The sequence below is a fragment of the Camelina sativa genome, chromosome 20 (genome assembly GCF_000633955.1).
Source record: "Camelina sativa cultivar DH55 chromosome 20, Cs, whole genome shotgun sequence".
NCBI lineage: Eukaryota > Viridiplantae > Streptophyta > Magnoliopsida > Brassicales > Brassicaceae > Camelina > Camelina sativa.
Genome location: NC_025704.1, coordinates 661,632 through 674,149, shown reverse-complemented (window position 1 = coordinate 674,149; position 12,518 = coordinate 661,632). Strand labels below are relative to the sequence as shown.

General features: G+C 36.4%; 2 protein-coding genes and 1 long non-coding RNA gene across 26 annotated transcripts; 1 reads left to right on the top strand and 2 right to left on the bottom strand.

Moving 5' to 3' along the window:
• On the top strand, window positions 717-1,409 carry LOC104768399 (metallothionein-like protein 2B). The gene is made up of 2 exons (XM_010492350.1): window positions 717-874; window positions 992-1,409. The coding sequence occupies exons 1-2, from the start codon at window positions 810-812 to the stop codon at window positions 1,158-1,160; spliced, it is 234 nt and encodes a 77-aa protein (XP_010490652.1). The 5' UTR covers window positions 717-809; the 3' UTR covers window positions 1,161-1,409.
• Window positions 1,292-10,073, bottom strand: LOC104768400 (kinesin-like protein KIN-10B). Of its 24 annotated transcripts, none has more exons than XM_019242340.1 (33): window positions 9,996-10,073; window positions 9,742-9,881; window positions 9,385-9,438; window positions 9,227-9,265; window positions 9,041-9,154; window positions 8,735-8,964; window positions 8,543-8,649; window positions 8,253-8,362; window positions 7,908-8,135; window positions 7,571-7,826; window positions 7,414-7,468; window positions 7,306-7,337; window positions 7,127-7,197; window positions 6,994-7,010; window positions 6,631-6,875; window positions 6,422-6,482; window positions 6,128-6,202; window positions 5,879-5,914; window positions 5,688-5,749; window positions 5,488-5,584; window positions 4,807-5,324; window positions 4,468-4,688; window positions 4,212-4,380; window positions 3,506-3,881; window positions 3,205-3,410; window positions 2,810-3,111; window positions 2,667-2,730; window positions 2,441-2,540; window positions 2,142-2,359; window positions 2,013-2,059; window positions 1,906-1,927; window positions 1,742-1,804; window positions 1,535-1,648 (listed from the first exon to the last, which is right to left on the bottom strand). In XM_019242340.1, exons 21-33 carry the CDS (start codon window positions 4,855-4,857, stop codon window positions 1,535-1,537), a joined length of 1,953 nt encoding a protein of 650 aa, XP_019097885.1. In that variant the 5' UTR covers window positions 4,858-5,324; window positions 5,488-5,584; window positions 5,688-5,749; window positions 5,879-5,914; window positions 6,128-6,202; window positions 6,422-6,482; window positions 6,631-6,875; window positions 6,994-7,010; window positions 7,127-7,197; window positions 7,306-7,337; window positions 7,414-7,468; window positions 7,571-7,826; window positions 7,908-8,135; window positions 8,253-8,362; window positions 8,543-8,649; window positions 8,735-8,964; window positions 9,041-9,154; window positions 9,227-9,265; window positions 9,385-9,438; window positions 9,742-9,881; window positions 9,996-10,073. The 24 variants fall into 24 exon arrangements, with proteins under 24 accessions (XP_019097876.1, XP_019097885.1, XP_019097874.1 ...); XM_019242329.1 differs by having other exon boundaries at window positions 7,127-7,179; XM_019242330.1 differs by lacking the exon at window positions 6,994-7,010 and having other exon boundaries at window positions 7,127-7,179; window positions 8,735-8,786; window positions 8,867-8,964.
• Window positions 10,701-11,954, bottom strand: LOC109131398. Its single transcript, XR_002037035.1, has 7 exons — window positions 11,821-11,954; window positions 11,700-11,743; window positions 11,469-11,544; window positions 11,239-11,366; window positions 11,072-11,122; window positions 10,898-10,995; window positions 10,701-10,768 (listed from the first exon to the last, which is right to left on the bottom strand). It is a non-coding gene; the product is annotated as an uncharacterized LOC109131398 (long non-coding RNA).

Here is a 12,518-nt window from a genome sequence, read left to right as displayed (position 1 = left end):
TTTTCTTGTAATTTAGAGACGTATGGTAAGAAAGGAGAGATTCGATTCTGAATACCCACAAACAACGGACAAGGTTGATCAAAGACCCACCTTTTACATTGAGACCCCATCTTCAACTTGAATCATCATCTTTTTTTTGTGTACTCTCACTTCACCTTTTTACAAAAGTCATTGACGCCAAACTTTGGAACACTACTTTACTTTAGCAACATCTTGTTTTGTTTTGTTTTTCTCCGAATTGGGTAAACCAAAGTGATATATGTCTCTAATATCTAAACTAATCTCATATGTTGATCAAAGAGATAATTAATGGAAAAGGATTAATTAATTGAAAAAAGAAAATTTAGGTGTTAATTGTTTGATTGACAAGGAAAAAGGTGAACACTGTTAAGGAAATAAATTTTGCACTTTTATTTTTATTTATAACTTTGAATAGATTGTTTTGGTTATAAAATTTTATAATTTTCCAAATTTTAAAAGAAGTTAAAAGTCAAAGATTTTGTTAGATTTTCATGTAAACATAAAACACCTTTAATTTTTAAACTTCTCCATTCCCAAAAATTATTTTCTTCTGTTATTTATTGGAAAAGAGGGTAAACTGAAACCTATTATTACTTTTGAGGAACGATTATTTAGGAAGGTGATAAGAGTGGAGTACGATCGTTGACACGTGGACGGTCAATAAAATTCTAATATTGCCTATAAATAGTGAAGCTCTTCGGTTCATAAGTTTCATTCACTGATTGTTTATTGTAATTGAGCTCTTAAATTAAAAAATCATCTTTTTTCATAAATTCTTCTGAGATAACATGTCTTGCTGTGGTGGAAACTGTGGTTGTGGATCTGCCTGCAAGTGCGGCAATGGTTGCGGAGGGTAATTTCATTATCTTCTTCAAAACCCTAATCCTTCGTTTAGATCATAACCCAATTTTAATTATGGTTAATTTGACATACTATCTCTGTTTTTATTTGTTTTTTGGGATTTGTATAGTTGCAAAATGTACCCAGACTTGGAGAACACCTCGACCGAGACACTTGTCCTCGGCGTTGCTCCAGCTATGAGCTCTCAGTACGAGGCTTCCGGCGAGACTTTCGTCGCCGAGAATGATGCCTGCAAGTGCGGATCTGACTGCAAGTGCAACCCTTGCACCTGCAAATGAACAACTCCATATAAACCCTAAAATAACCCTAATGTTATGTTAGGTGTTTGCTTTTATATGTAATAAATTGGCTGACTTCGCCGGTAGTTTTATCGGAGAACGTTGGTCTTTGTTGTTGTTCTTCTTCTGTGTGTTTTTATGGTTTGGTGGTCACTGAGATATCTCTGTATGTTTTGTCAATGTGACTTTTATAAACCAAAATTATTATGGGTTTTGTATTTGTGTCTTTGCAGTAGACAAGTTTGCTTCTTTCTTCTTGCTCAGTACACGTTTAAGATCAATTCCCATGTCTATGGTTAATACACAACAAGATCAAACAATAATGAAATCACTTCACACATAATACATAAGTTCTTGTTACTAGAAACAAACAACTAAGGTGTTGTTGAAGCAGAAGAAACTGGCTTCTCGAGGATTCCTTCAGTGGCTCTTTTAAACAAGTTATGTACCTGTCTTGAGGTGAAACCGATTTTCTCTAAATCACTAAGCTGTATGAACATTCAGATAGTTTGTTAGTAGATGAAGACAAGTGTAAGCTTTCGTAGAAGATATTAGGGGAGAAGAATGAATGAATGTATTACCGATTTTAAAGGGCTTGATCCTCTGAGTTCAGTAATGTAGTCAGCCATCTTATCTCCAATTCCCTGAGAAAAAAAAGCTATGTTTAGTGAAACCAATATTGACAATGGAAGCAGACATATTTTGAATTTATTTTGCTGCTGTTTGCACGGTTCACAAAAGTTACCTTTAACTCCATTAGCTCTTCTCTGTGTGTTCAAAAAAGAATAAATGAATGAAGTTAGTGTGATCCTAAGGGTTATGCAAGCAGATGAAACTGGAGGCTATTATTACCTTTTGGCTGTGTTTAAGAAGTGAATATACTCATTTATGAGAGAGGTCTGTGAACAGAAAAAAAAATTGCAGATAGATCAGATTTCAAGTTCTTGTCAACCTAGATTCATGTTTTGAAAATGATGATACCTTTAAATTAGTGCTCCACGCATTGAACTTCTGGCAAGTGCCTTCCATCTGCCTATTCTCAGGGTTTGCAGAAAGAAAAGGTGTTTTTGGGGTCATTGGCTTCAGAATAGGAGAGCTTCCATCTGCTGATTTTGGTTTTGCATTGGTGTCTATCGGAGACAGAGCTTCTCGGAGAGGACTCAGTTCAGTATATTTCTTCTCGAGGTCCAATGGGTTATCTAGAATAAACGCACACCAAGGTGATGAGAAAAAAAGAAATTTCAAAATTGTTTATTAATAAGTAGCACATCAAAGCAAACCTTTAAAGCTCGCTTCTAATACCAATAGATCCTCTTCAGCAGATGTGTTTCTCTCATCTTCTTTGGTTGGAGAATCTAACTGCAGATCCTGTATAGGTTCCTGGATGTTCAAAGAACTTAATCACTTATTACGCTTCTTATTTTGTACGTGGTGTAGAATATATCATACATGGGGAAAATGAGTTTATATCGATGTTTTTTCCATAATGAAAGCAGAAGAGCGTACCCATAAATGTGAAGCAGCAAGAGTTTCCTCACCAAATAAGTTCCTTTCCGTCACAAAGGCGTCCCTGTACATGAATAAAGATGAGGGAAGTGGTTTCAGGATGTAGAACAATTAACTGAAGCATTCAAAGACAAAAGGGATACCTCTGTCCTGTGCCAGCAAATTTAGCACCTGCAATGGCTGATCTATGACAGATGGATTTCTTGAACGAGCTTTGAAAAATTGAAGTTTGATTTGTACTTAGCAAGGGAGAACGTATTGCCATCATTCTATGCGTACTTTTCGTCTTGCCTTTTGATTCAAGCCAAGCTTGCAGTTTTGCTTCCATATCTATCTTAACCTTGGGGGTCTCTACCTTGAGATTCAAAGAAACATTGTTTGAGATGTGCCTTGACCTTGCAGCCAAGCTAACAGTGCGAAGAGATTCTTGGTATTCTCCAGGATTCTAAAACATCAAAAACAAACAAATAGATTCATCACGTTAGCCACTAAGGGTATCTTTAATCAAAGACTACACAAAAATTCTCCATTTCCTTACCAAACATGCCACCATAAGAGCTCTACTTGTTCCTCCAAGAGAATCCTGCAGTATTCTAGTCAATTTGCTTTCCCTATAAGGTACTCTTGGCAGGTTATTATTCAGAGCATAAACCACATTGGACAATGCAAATAACGACTGATTAATCTTGGCACTCTCTTGTAGACGGATTCCTTCATTGCCTGTCCTTCTATTGTCTTCGTTACCTGCACAAGCCATAGAGTTTTTGTTAACACTGCAGAGAAGGACTTCTGATGTGTTCAAATACTTCAAAAGAATGGTAAAAGCATAAAAGCATAACCTGCCAGATCAATGAGATTGATTTTTCCAGTGACAAACCCTTGTGAGGTTACTGAGATCACAAGCACTCCATGGCTTCTACTAGAGACATCATTTAAACAAGTATGTGCAACTTTCCTCCGCTGAACACCAGACGAGTATACCTCTTGAAACTCAGACATGGAATCAACTTGGACACTAGAAAGTCCCTTAAGATGAACTTGACCATCTTTATCATCCCAAATAGCAATCTCGTTGGCTTTAACTTCTAAAAGATCCCAACATCTGTCCATGTACACTTCATAATATGAAATCTCTGCTTTACTCCCTGTCTTTTCGCACATAGACAGAACGGTGGACATGGTCAAAGGCATAAGACCTGGTAGCTCATCGATTCCCTGATTATAAAATGCAAAAAAAAAGCTCATGAAACCCAATATGAGGAAGCAATATACAGAAAACCTCAAATGTTATAAAGATCAATCAATGTCTGTTACAGCCAATTTGATATAAAAAAAAAACTCCACAAAGAAAAAGAATTGTATAAAATCAATCAGAAGCTAAGTAACCGAACATACTCTAATCACTAAAAATCTCTCATTTCACTAAACCCTATCCTCTACAGATCAAACAACACTGGTCACAAGTTCTACAATTTCAACACAGACCAAAGAGAAATCCGATTTCAATAGTCACCCAAAATCCAAAAATTGTAGCTTAAAACAGACCTGCATAGTAAAGGTCTTTCCGCTTCCGGTAGCTCCATAAGCAAGTACTGTAGCGTTGAAACCATGAAAGATCCCTGAAATCAAAGGGCTTACTTCTCTATCGAAGATCTGCTTCACGTTATCATCATCTCCCCCATAAAACGCATCCAACTGATAGGATTCGTTTCGACTGCTCCAAAATTAACACCAAATCCATATTCAAAATTTGTAAAAGTAACAGTAAGTAAGAAACCCTAAAAAAAAAAAAGAGGATTACCAGGTATCTGGATCGTTGAGGTGAACTGTCACATGACTAGAGTCGTCATCATCATCGCCCTTGGTTACGGAAACGCAGGATCGTCCTCCTCCGTCACCACTCTCGTCGGATATCTCTAAGGGAAGAAAGGGACGAACCCTGAGAACGACCCTCACCTTCGAATTCGAAGACAAATCCAAAATTTTTGCTTTCGCTGGGGTTTTTTTCGAATCCATCTCTCTCTGTATGTTTTGAGAAAAAGAGAGAGAAAGATGAGAGTTAAAATTTCAAAATTTGAGTGATCCCGTTATTTTTTAACTTTTCTAAAAGGCCTTCATTATTATTTATTGTTTATTTTACTTTCTCGGACTTTGGGCATAATTTTGGGCCCATGTCACATTCAAATCTCATCGGACGGCTCTCTTCTAAAAAAATTCACAATTGTCGTCAACTGCGGTTAACCTCCGTTAAATACTAAAAAAAACTGTGCCTTTCTTGAGATAGATGCCCATGAATCGTCTTTTGTAGCCATGAATTCAAATTCACCGGTCAGTCTGGTGAATTTCGACCATTTAACATGTCCTTGAGTTAAAATTATACATGTGGGATTCTATTTCTGGTTACATAGCTTTATCCCGTTAGTTGTTCGTTATCAATCCTGAACAACCCGAGTAATGTATATTGCTTCATTCCCACAGCTTACGGCTCCCTTTAAACACACCCTTCTCTTTTCGGTAACAAGTTTCCACTTAAAACACACCCTTATCTCTTCCTCTCCAACTTTGCATTCCTCCCAACAACTTTCTTTTGGAATCTGACATTTTGAGACCTCAAACCACTACCCGACCGAAAAATGTTATGAATCTAACAACTAAAACCTGCACTTGACCAAACGATGAGTGATACACTGATGCAGCAACTAAATTCCAAATTGGTGAACAATAACATTTGCTTCAGGACATACAGTGCAATCAAAAGACTAGGCTAATCAACACAGACACTTTCATCAATATGCTTTGCTTGAGATAGATGCATTCTTACGTTTTCCAACAGTCACAACTCGGAAGAACCCCATATTTTGAAGAACAAAACTACAGCGTCTCTGTGAGATGTGCTATCAAGTCCCTTTGTAAACAATCTTGCAAAATCAGAGCCGAATTTAACAAGTTATAATCTTATCAATAAGTGGTAGAAAAGTGAAATTCAATATTATAAGACTGTGAAATTATAGTCAAACTAACCTCAATCAAGATCTGACTAATGATAAAAACCTTGAACCACTCCGCATGTTATGTAGATATACCTGCACATCGAAACATAACAAAGTAAAAAATTAAGGGACACGAATTTGAAATATTTGCTAATTGAGGGGGAACCAAGTTGTAATCATGAAAACCACAAAGTTTGATCATGATTGCAATTAGGAGCATACCGATCTCAGTTTGGCCATTATATAGCCACGGAAGACCTGCAATAGTATCGTGTTTTAGAACAAAGACATGACAACAAATTTCATCATAAAGTCGTGAAGTAAATAGTATTAATAGGAACTGAACTGCAATAGTATCGTGCTCCATGAACTGACCAGTACTCAACTTTTATAATCTAACAACTACATATATCTAGGAGACATCGTGACTGAAGGTATCAAGAGGAAATAAATGGCCCATTCATGACTTACCATTGCTTAACAGAGCAAAATAAGCTCGTTGACCACTGCATTATGCTATAGAGCCTTATGCAAAAGAATGGATTCCTGAAAATACGTGGGAAAAAGAAGATGAAATGAGTCAGATTAACTTAACAACCCCACTGCATTACTGAAATCTCTATGGTAGGTAAAAATCTTGCATAAACAGAACCAAAGGGGGAATGTGAACATGCTATGATCTAATTACTACGAATGATATTTGTAATTGCTAAAAAAATACTGAAGTTCAATATTATCAGACTATGAAATTAAAGTCTAACTAACCTCAATCAAGATATGAGAAAACCTTGAACCTGGAACCATTACTCATGTTACGTAGCTACACCTGCAAATAGAAACAACCAAGAGCCTAAGTTCCAATTCGGTGAACAATAACATTCGCTTCAGGACATACGAGTAAAATACCAATATTATCAAACGGCGCAAACTCAGAAGAAACATAAAAGAAGGACTTACAGTAGAAGATCACATACCAAAGAAGAGACGAAACTTGTGTATACGAAACTTGTGTATGCGTCTTCGTGTGATATGCTATCACAAGTCCCGTTGCAAACAAAAACAGAAGCAAAAAACTAGAACGTTAAGTTAAACTGGAAAATAAACCATACCTGAGAAACATTGACATGTTTAAAAGCAATTCCTGAAGCTTCCACAATTTGTTTTTGTTGTTGAGAGAGCAAAACAAGATCCCATCATAATCTCATTCCTTCAAGCTTTTCTGTAAGAGAGAAACAAAATACAAAAAGCATATGATCAATCATAACCAAGGGGTTGATGCAAAATATGACATAAGAGAAATCCTGAAAAAACATGATATTAAAACACTGAAGCCATACCTGAGAATCGACAGACACTGCAAATTAAAGCAACTTCGTGACTTAAAGATTGGGAAATTGAGCGGAAGGGGATGATAGAGGTATTGGGTCAAAGACACCTATATAACTAGAAGAAACAGTTTGATGTTGCTACCTTTTTGGTACTGAACCTTCTTCATTCTTCACACCCATAAGCATATCTTCGATCTGCACAAAAATAGAGAACTAGAAGAAGCTTCCTTAATATATCTTTTAAAGTCTAAATTATAACAACCAGCCATAGTGAAAACAAAAAAATCTGAGATTATACTGGAAAATGGTTCTTTTTCATACCTTAAACTTAGCTTCAAGCTTTTTAACCAAACCTGCAAAACGAAACATAAATCTGAGATTCTTGTTACACTGTTGATTAAAAAAATGAATAAAACACAATATACCTACTTCTGGACTCCATTTAGCTCAGTAGAATCTTGGGTTTTGCTTTAAATTCTGGTGCCTTGTTGTTCAACCAAAAAAAAAAGGATCATTGGTTGAGGGAGATAGAAAAACTTGAAACAGAACAAATTAAAGAAAAGCAGAGGATTTTAAGATGACTTACAGTGAAGTGGATTTTACCATCATTTGGGTCAACAATTCAGCATCATCCCTAATAATATCTCCATCATCTAGAATTGACGCGAACGTATTGAGTGATTGTGAGTAATGAGTCTGACTTGCCTGACTTGTTCGAAAACATCAATGGAGTCTTTGCTACGACGATTGAGCTTCTTCTCTATACCAAAAGATTTTAGTAATTCCTCACAACACCAGGATCACTAGTCATGTCAGATTTGGAACTAGCAGGAAGCAGATCACTGAGAAAAGAAAAACAACCACATAAGTATAAAACAATAAGGTAATTGAAGTGTTTAAGATTTGTTGTTTAAACTTGATACCTGGGCAGATGCAGTCTCTTTTCATTGGCATTTAGAAGCTTCGAGTAACAACATGACACAAGCTAAGAAAACGAGGATAGATAATGATCAACTGGGCTCAAATTGCTAGATCTCCAGAGACGCATCATGATAGCTCAGCTAAGATACATTGGCTAGATCTTCAGAGATACATCCTTTAGAATAAATATCATGGGGGGAGTGCAGAGTTCGCAAGACATCGATCACATCCTGCAAAAATAAAAACAAATGCGTTGTGTCAAGTTAATATAATTAGAGAATGTGGCCAATGATTTAGTTGTGAGTATTCAACCAAATCACACATCACCGTCCTGACAAAATACTTACCAGATAAGTCCCCTCTCAGTGCTAAACCTTCATGCTTTCGTACGTCCTTGAAAAATATATGATTCATCGTCCTGTTTTTGGAATACACACCAACAGCCACAGAGGCAAACCTGTTTCGTCGTTTCACCACCCAAAAGAAAGAAACAACAAACCCATTAGTTTATTAAGATCCCCACATAATACAAACACGAAACTCTTATTTAAAAAGCAAAACATAGACACCACCTCTCTAATAATAACAGAATAAAAAAAATATTCAAACTCGATTCAATAGGGTTTAAGAAAGATACATCTGAATTGTGTTGGCTCTCTCTCTCTCATCGTGGCCTTGTGATGGCTTTTGATTTTTTGAGGAATGAGATTGGTAGTGCTAACTACGTTATTAACAATCATTTCCCTGCAGTGAAAAGAATCAACACATTAGAAACAAACTATAAGCAAGAGGAACAGCGCCGGCGGCAAGACAAAGACCTATCTATTACCTTTTTTAAAGGACCAGAGAGTGAGTGATGAGCACAAAATTTTTAACATTAGCTTCAGGACATAAGAGTGAGATAACCAATCAAATTTAACAAAAGGTGAGAGCTCAGAAGAAAACTAAAAGAAGCACTTACAGTAGAAGATCATATACCACATAAGAGACGAACATTGTGTGTGCGCCTTCGTGTGATATGCTATCACAGGTCCCATTGCAAACGAAAACAGTAAGATCCTGTAAAATACTGAGATAAGATCAATCATGCAAAAAACTAGAACGTGATGTTTAAAAAACTAAAAATGAACCATACCTGAGAATCGACATTGACATGCTTGCCAGCAATTCCTGAAAGCTTCCACAATCTGTTTTAGTTGTTGAGAGAGGAAAAAAAGATCTCATGATAATCTCATTCCTCCAAGCTTTTCTGAAAGAGAGAAACGAAATAGAAAACGCATAAGATCAATCATAACCACGGGGATGATGCAAAATGTCTTACCAGCAATTCCTTGAAGCTTCCACAATTTGTGTTGGTTGTCTAGAGAGCAAAAAAAGATCCCATCATAATCACTACTAAGATCGGTGCTAAAACATCAACAATTTAACTAGACCTGAGGATTGTCAAGTAGCAGTACAATAACCTTACTTAGCACTTACAATCGCAATTCTTGAAGCTACCATAAGCCAGAGGGATGAATTCTAACGATATACCTGCCTCAAGAATTTAAAGGATCAAACAGTGAGTGATAAGCACAAAATTTTAACATTAGCTTCAGGACATAAGACTGAGATAACCTATTAAATTTAACAAACGGTGAGAACTCCAGAGAAACATTAAAAGTAGAATGAAGAGCTTACAAAAACATTGCCAAATATGTAGAGCTGAGGAGTCGTGAATAAAGAGAGAGAGAGAGAGAGCAAAAGCAAAACATGAACATGAACAGAGAGCAATCCGTAATCATGTGGGTAGTAAATCAAAACACAACTTAAAGCAAAGTATATAGTGGGAGTTACCTACGTAATGGGTAGAGCATAGATGGCAATCAGCTCCAACATTTTTGATTGCGCCTTCACCACCCTCGTCCAGGAACCATGATAGCTTCACGTTTAGAGTTCTTGTTCCCAGTAGCTAGCTACATATAATACGGATGCACCTGTAACAAGAAAAAAAAAAGAAAAGATCACTCATAACCAAGCGGTGTTGAATAATTATGTTATAAGAAAACCATAACATGATGCTAAAACATTTTTAAAAATCTTAACCATACCTGTGAGGACTGTCACGTAGCAGTACAGTAACCTTCTTACCACTTACCAGCAAGCAATTGCAGAGAGAAGACAGCAGACAAAACACAGTGAGTGATATGCACAATTTTGAGGAGGCAAGTAAGAAATAACACAGAGCCCAAGTTCCAATTTCGGTGAACAATAACAATTCGATTCAGGGCATAAGATAAAGAGTAAGATACTACCAATCAAACGGTGAGAACTCAGAATAAACATAAAGTAATAAAATTAAGAGCTTACAGTAGAATGATACAAAATACCACAGAAGAAATGAAACCCTACTGAGTGTGTGGGTGGATGATGTGCTGCTGGTCTTCCACATGTCCCGTTGGAAACACAAAAACAAAAACAATTTGAATCTTGCAGTAAAATAAATAGAGACGTCAGAGAGGAAATTTAACTAGAAGACAAACAGTTGAGTTGATGATACCAATTAATTTATCAAACGGTGAGAGAACTCAGAAGAAACATAAAAAAAGAAGAACTTACAGTAGAAGAACAAATACCACAGAAGAGACAAAACTAGTGTGTGAGCCTTCGCGTGATATGCTATCCCAGGTCTCTTTGCAAACAAAAACAGTAAGAACCTGCAAAATGGTGAGATAAGATCAATCAAGCAAAAAACCAGAATGTTTAAGAAACTGAAAATAAACCAAACCTGAGAATCGACATTGATCCATTAACTNCGTGGACGATGTGCTGCTGCTCTTCCACAAGTCCCGTTGGAAACACAAAAACAAAAACAATCCGAGTCCTGCAGTAAAATAAATAGAGACGTCAGAGAGGAAATTTAACTAGAAGACGAACAGTTGAGTTGATGATACCAATTAATTTATCAAACGGTGAGAGAACTCAGAAGAAACATAAAGAAAGAAGAACTTACAGTAGAAGATCAAATACCACAGAAGAGACGAAACTTGTGTGTGCGACTTCGTGTGATATGCTATCACAGGTCCCATTGCAAACGAAAACAGAAAGATCCTGCAAAATACTGAGATAAGATCAATCAAGCAAAAAACTAGAACGTGATGTCCAAAAAACTGAAAATAAACCAAACCTGAGAATCGACAATGACATGCTTGCCAGCAATTCCTCAAGCTTCCACAATCTGTTTTAGTTGTTGAAAGAGCAAAAAAAAAAAAAAATATCTCATCATAATCTCATTCCTTCAAGCTTTTCTGAAAGAGAGAAACGAAATAGAAAAAGCATAAGATCAATCATAACCAAGGCAAAATCTAAGGATTTGAATTGTGCCCTTCACCTCCCTCCCTCGTCCAGGAACCATGATAGCTTCTCGGTTAGAGTTCTTGTTCCCACTTCCCAGTAGCTAGCTACATATAATACGGATGCACCTGTAACAAGAAAAAGAAAAGAAAATAACTCATAACTAAGCGGTGTTGAATAATAATGTTATAAAAAAAAAACCAAAACGTTTTAAGAAACCTTAACCATACCTCTGAGGACTGTCATGTAGCAGTACAGTAACCTTCATACCACTTACAAACAAGCAATTGCAGAGAGAAAGAGGACCTGCATTGCATATAGAGAATATATATAAAGGACAAAACAGAGTGAGTGTGATTATGCACTTCTTAATAATAATAACACAGAGCCCAAATTCCAATTTCGGTGAACAATAAGAATTCGATTCAGGGCATAAGATAAAGAGTGAGAGAGACTACTACCAATTAGAGAGACTACTACCAATTAAAGCCAGAGAGATGAATACCTGAAACACCCAAAAGAAATCAGAAACAAAAACGAACCCTAAAAAGACCCAAGAGAAATCGATGATGAAACCCTAACCGATTGAGATGGGTTACTGAGGAAGATGAGAAGTAGAAGACGAGCGAAGCGAAGCGAAGAGCAGAGATTTTTTTTTTGTTGTTGTTGTTTGCGAGAGAGAGACTTTGGGAGGAGCGTCACTCACTCTTCTCGTATATATAGACTTTTCCTTTTTTTTTATTATTATATGGAAATCCATATGCGCTACAAATAGGAAATTCACTAACCGACATGGTAAAAGGTCTTTTGGGCCTTATTTATGGGCTTTCAACATTAAGTAACCCAACATATACCTTAATCCAAATTAATATCACTAAAAAAGTTGTCATTATTTTCACTGGTTTTTGAGATCAATCCAAATCCTCTACGATCAAACAACAACACTTGTAAAAAATTCTCCAATTTCAACAAATTTTTAAACACATACCATTGAGAGAGAGAAATCCAATTTCGATGCTACGGGCTTATATTGAGCCCATTTATGTCATTGCCTGTTGGGTGATTAAAATATTTTTTATGATCGGACGGCTCTTGCTAAAAGCCTGTAAAATTACTGTTGGATGAATCATCTATATGATCCAACGGTTCAGACTGAAGAATCTTTTGCATTAGCCAAAACTGCCGTTTGAGGTAGAAATTACCAGTTTACCACTGATAACGTCCGCTAAATCCCATGTGATTTTGTTGACTTTCCTAGTTCAAATATATTATTATTACCC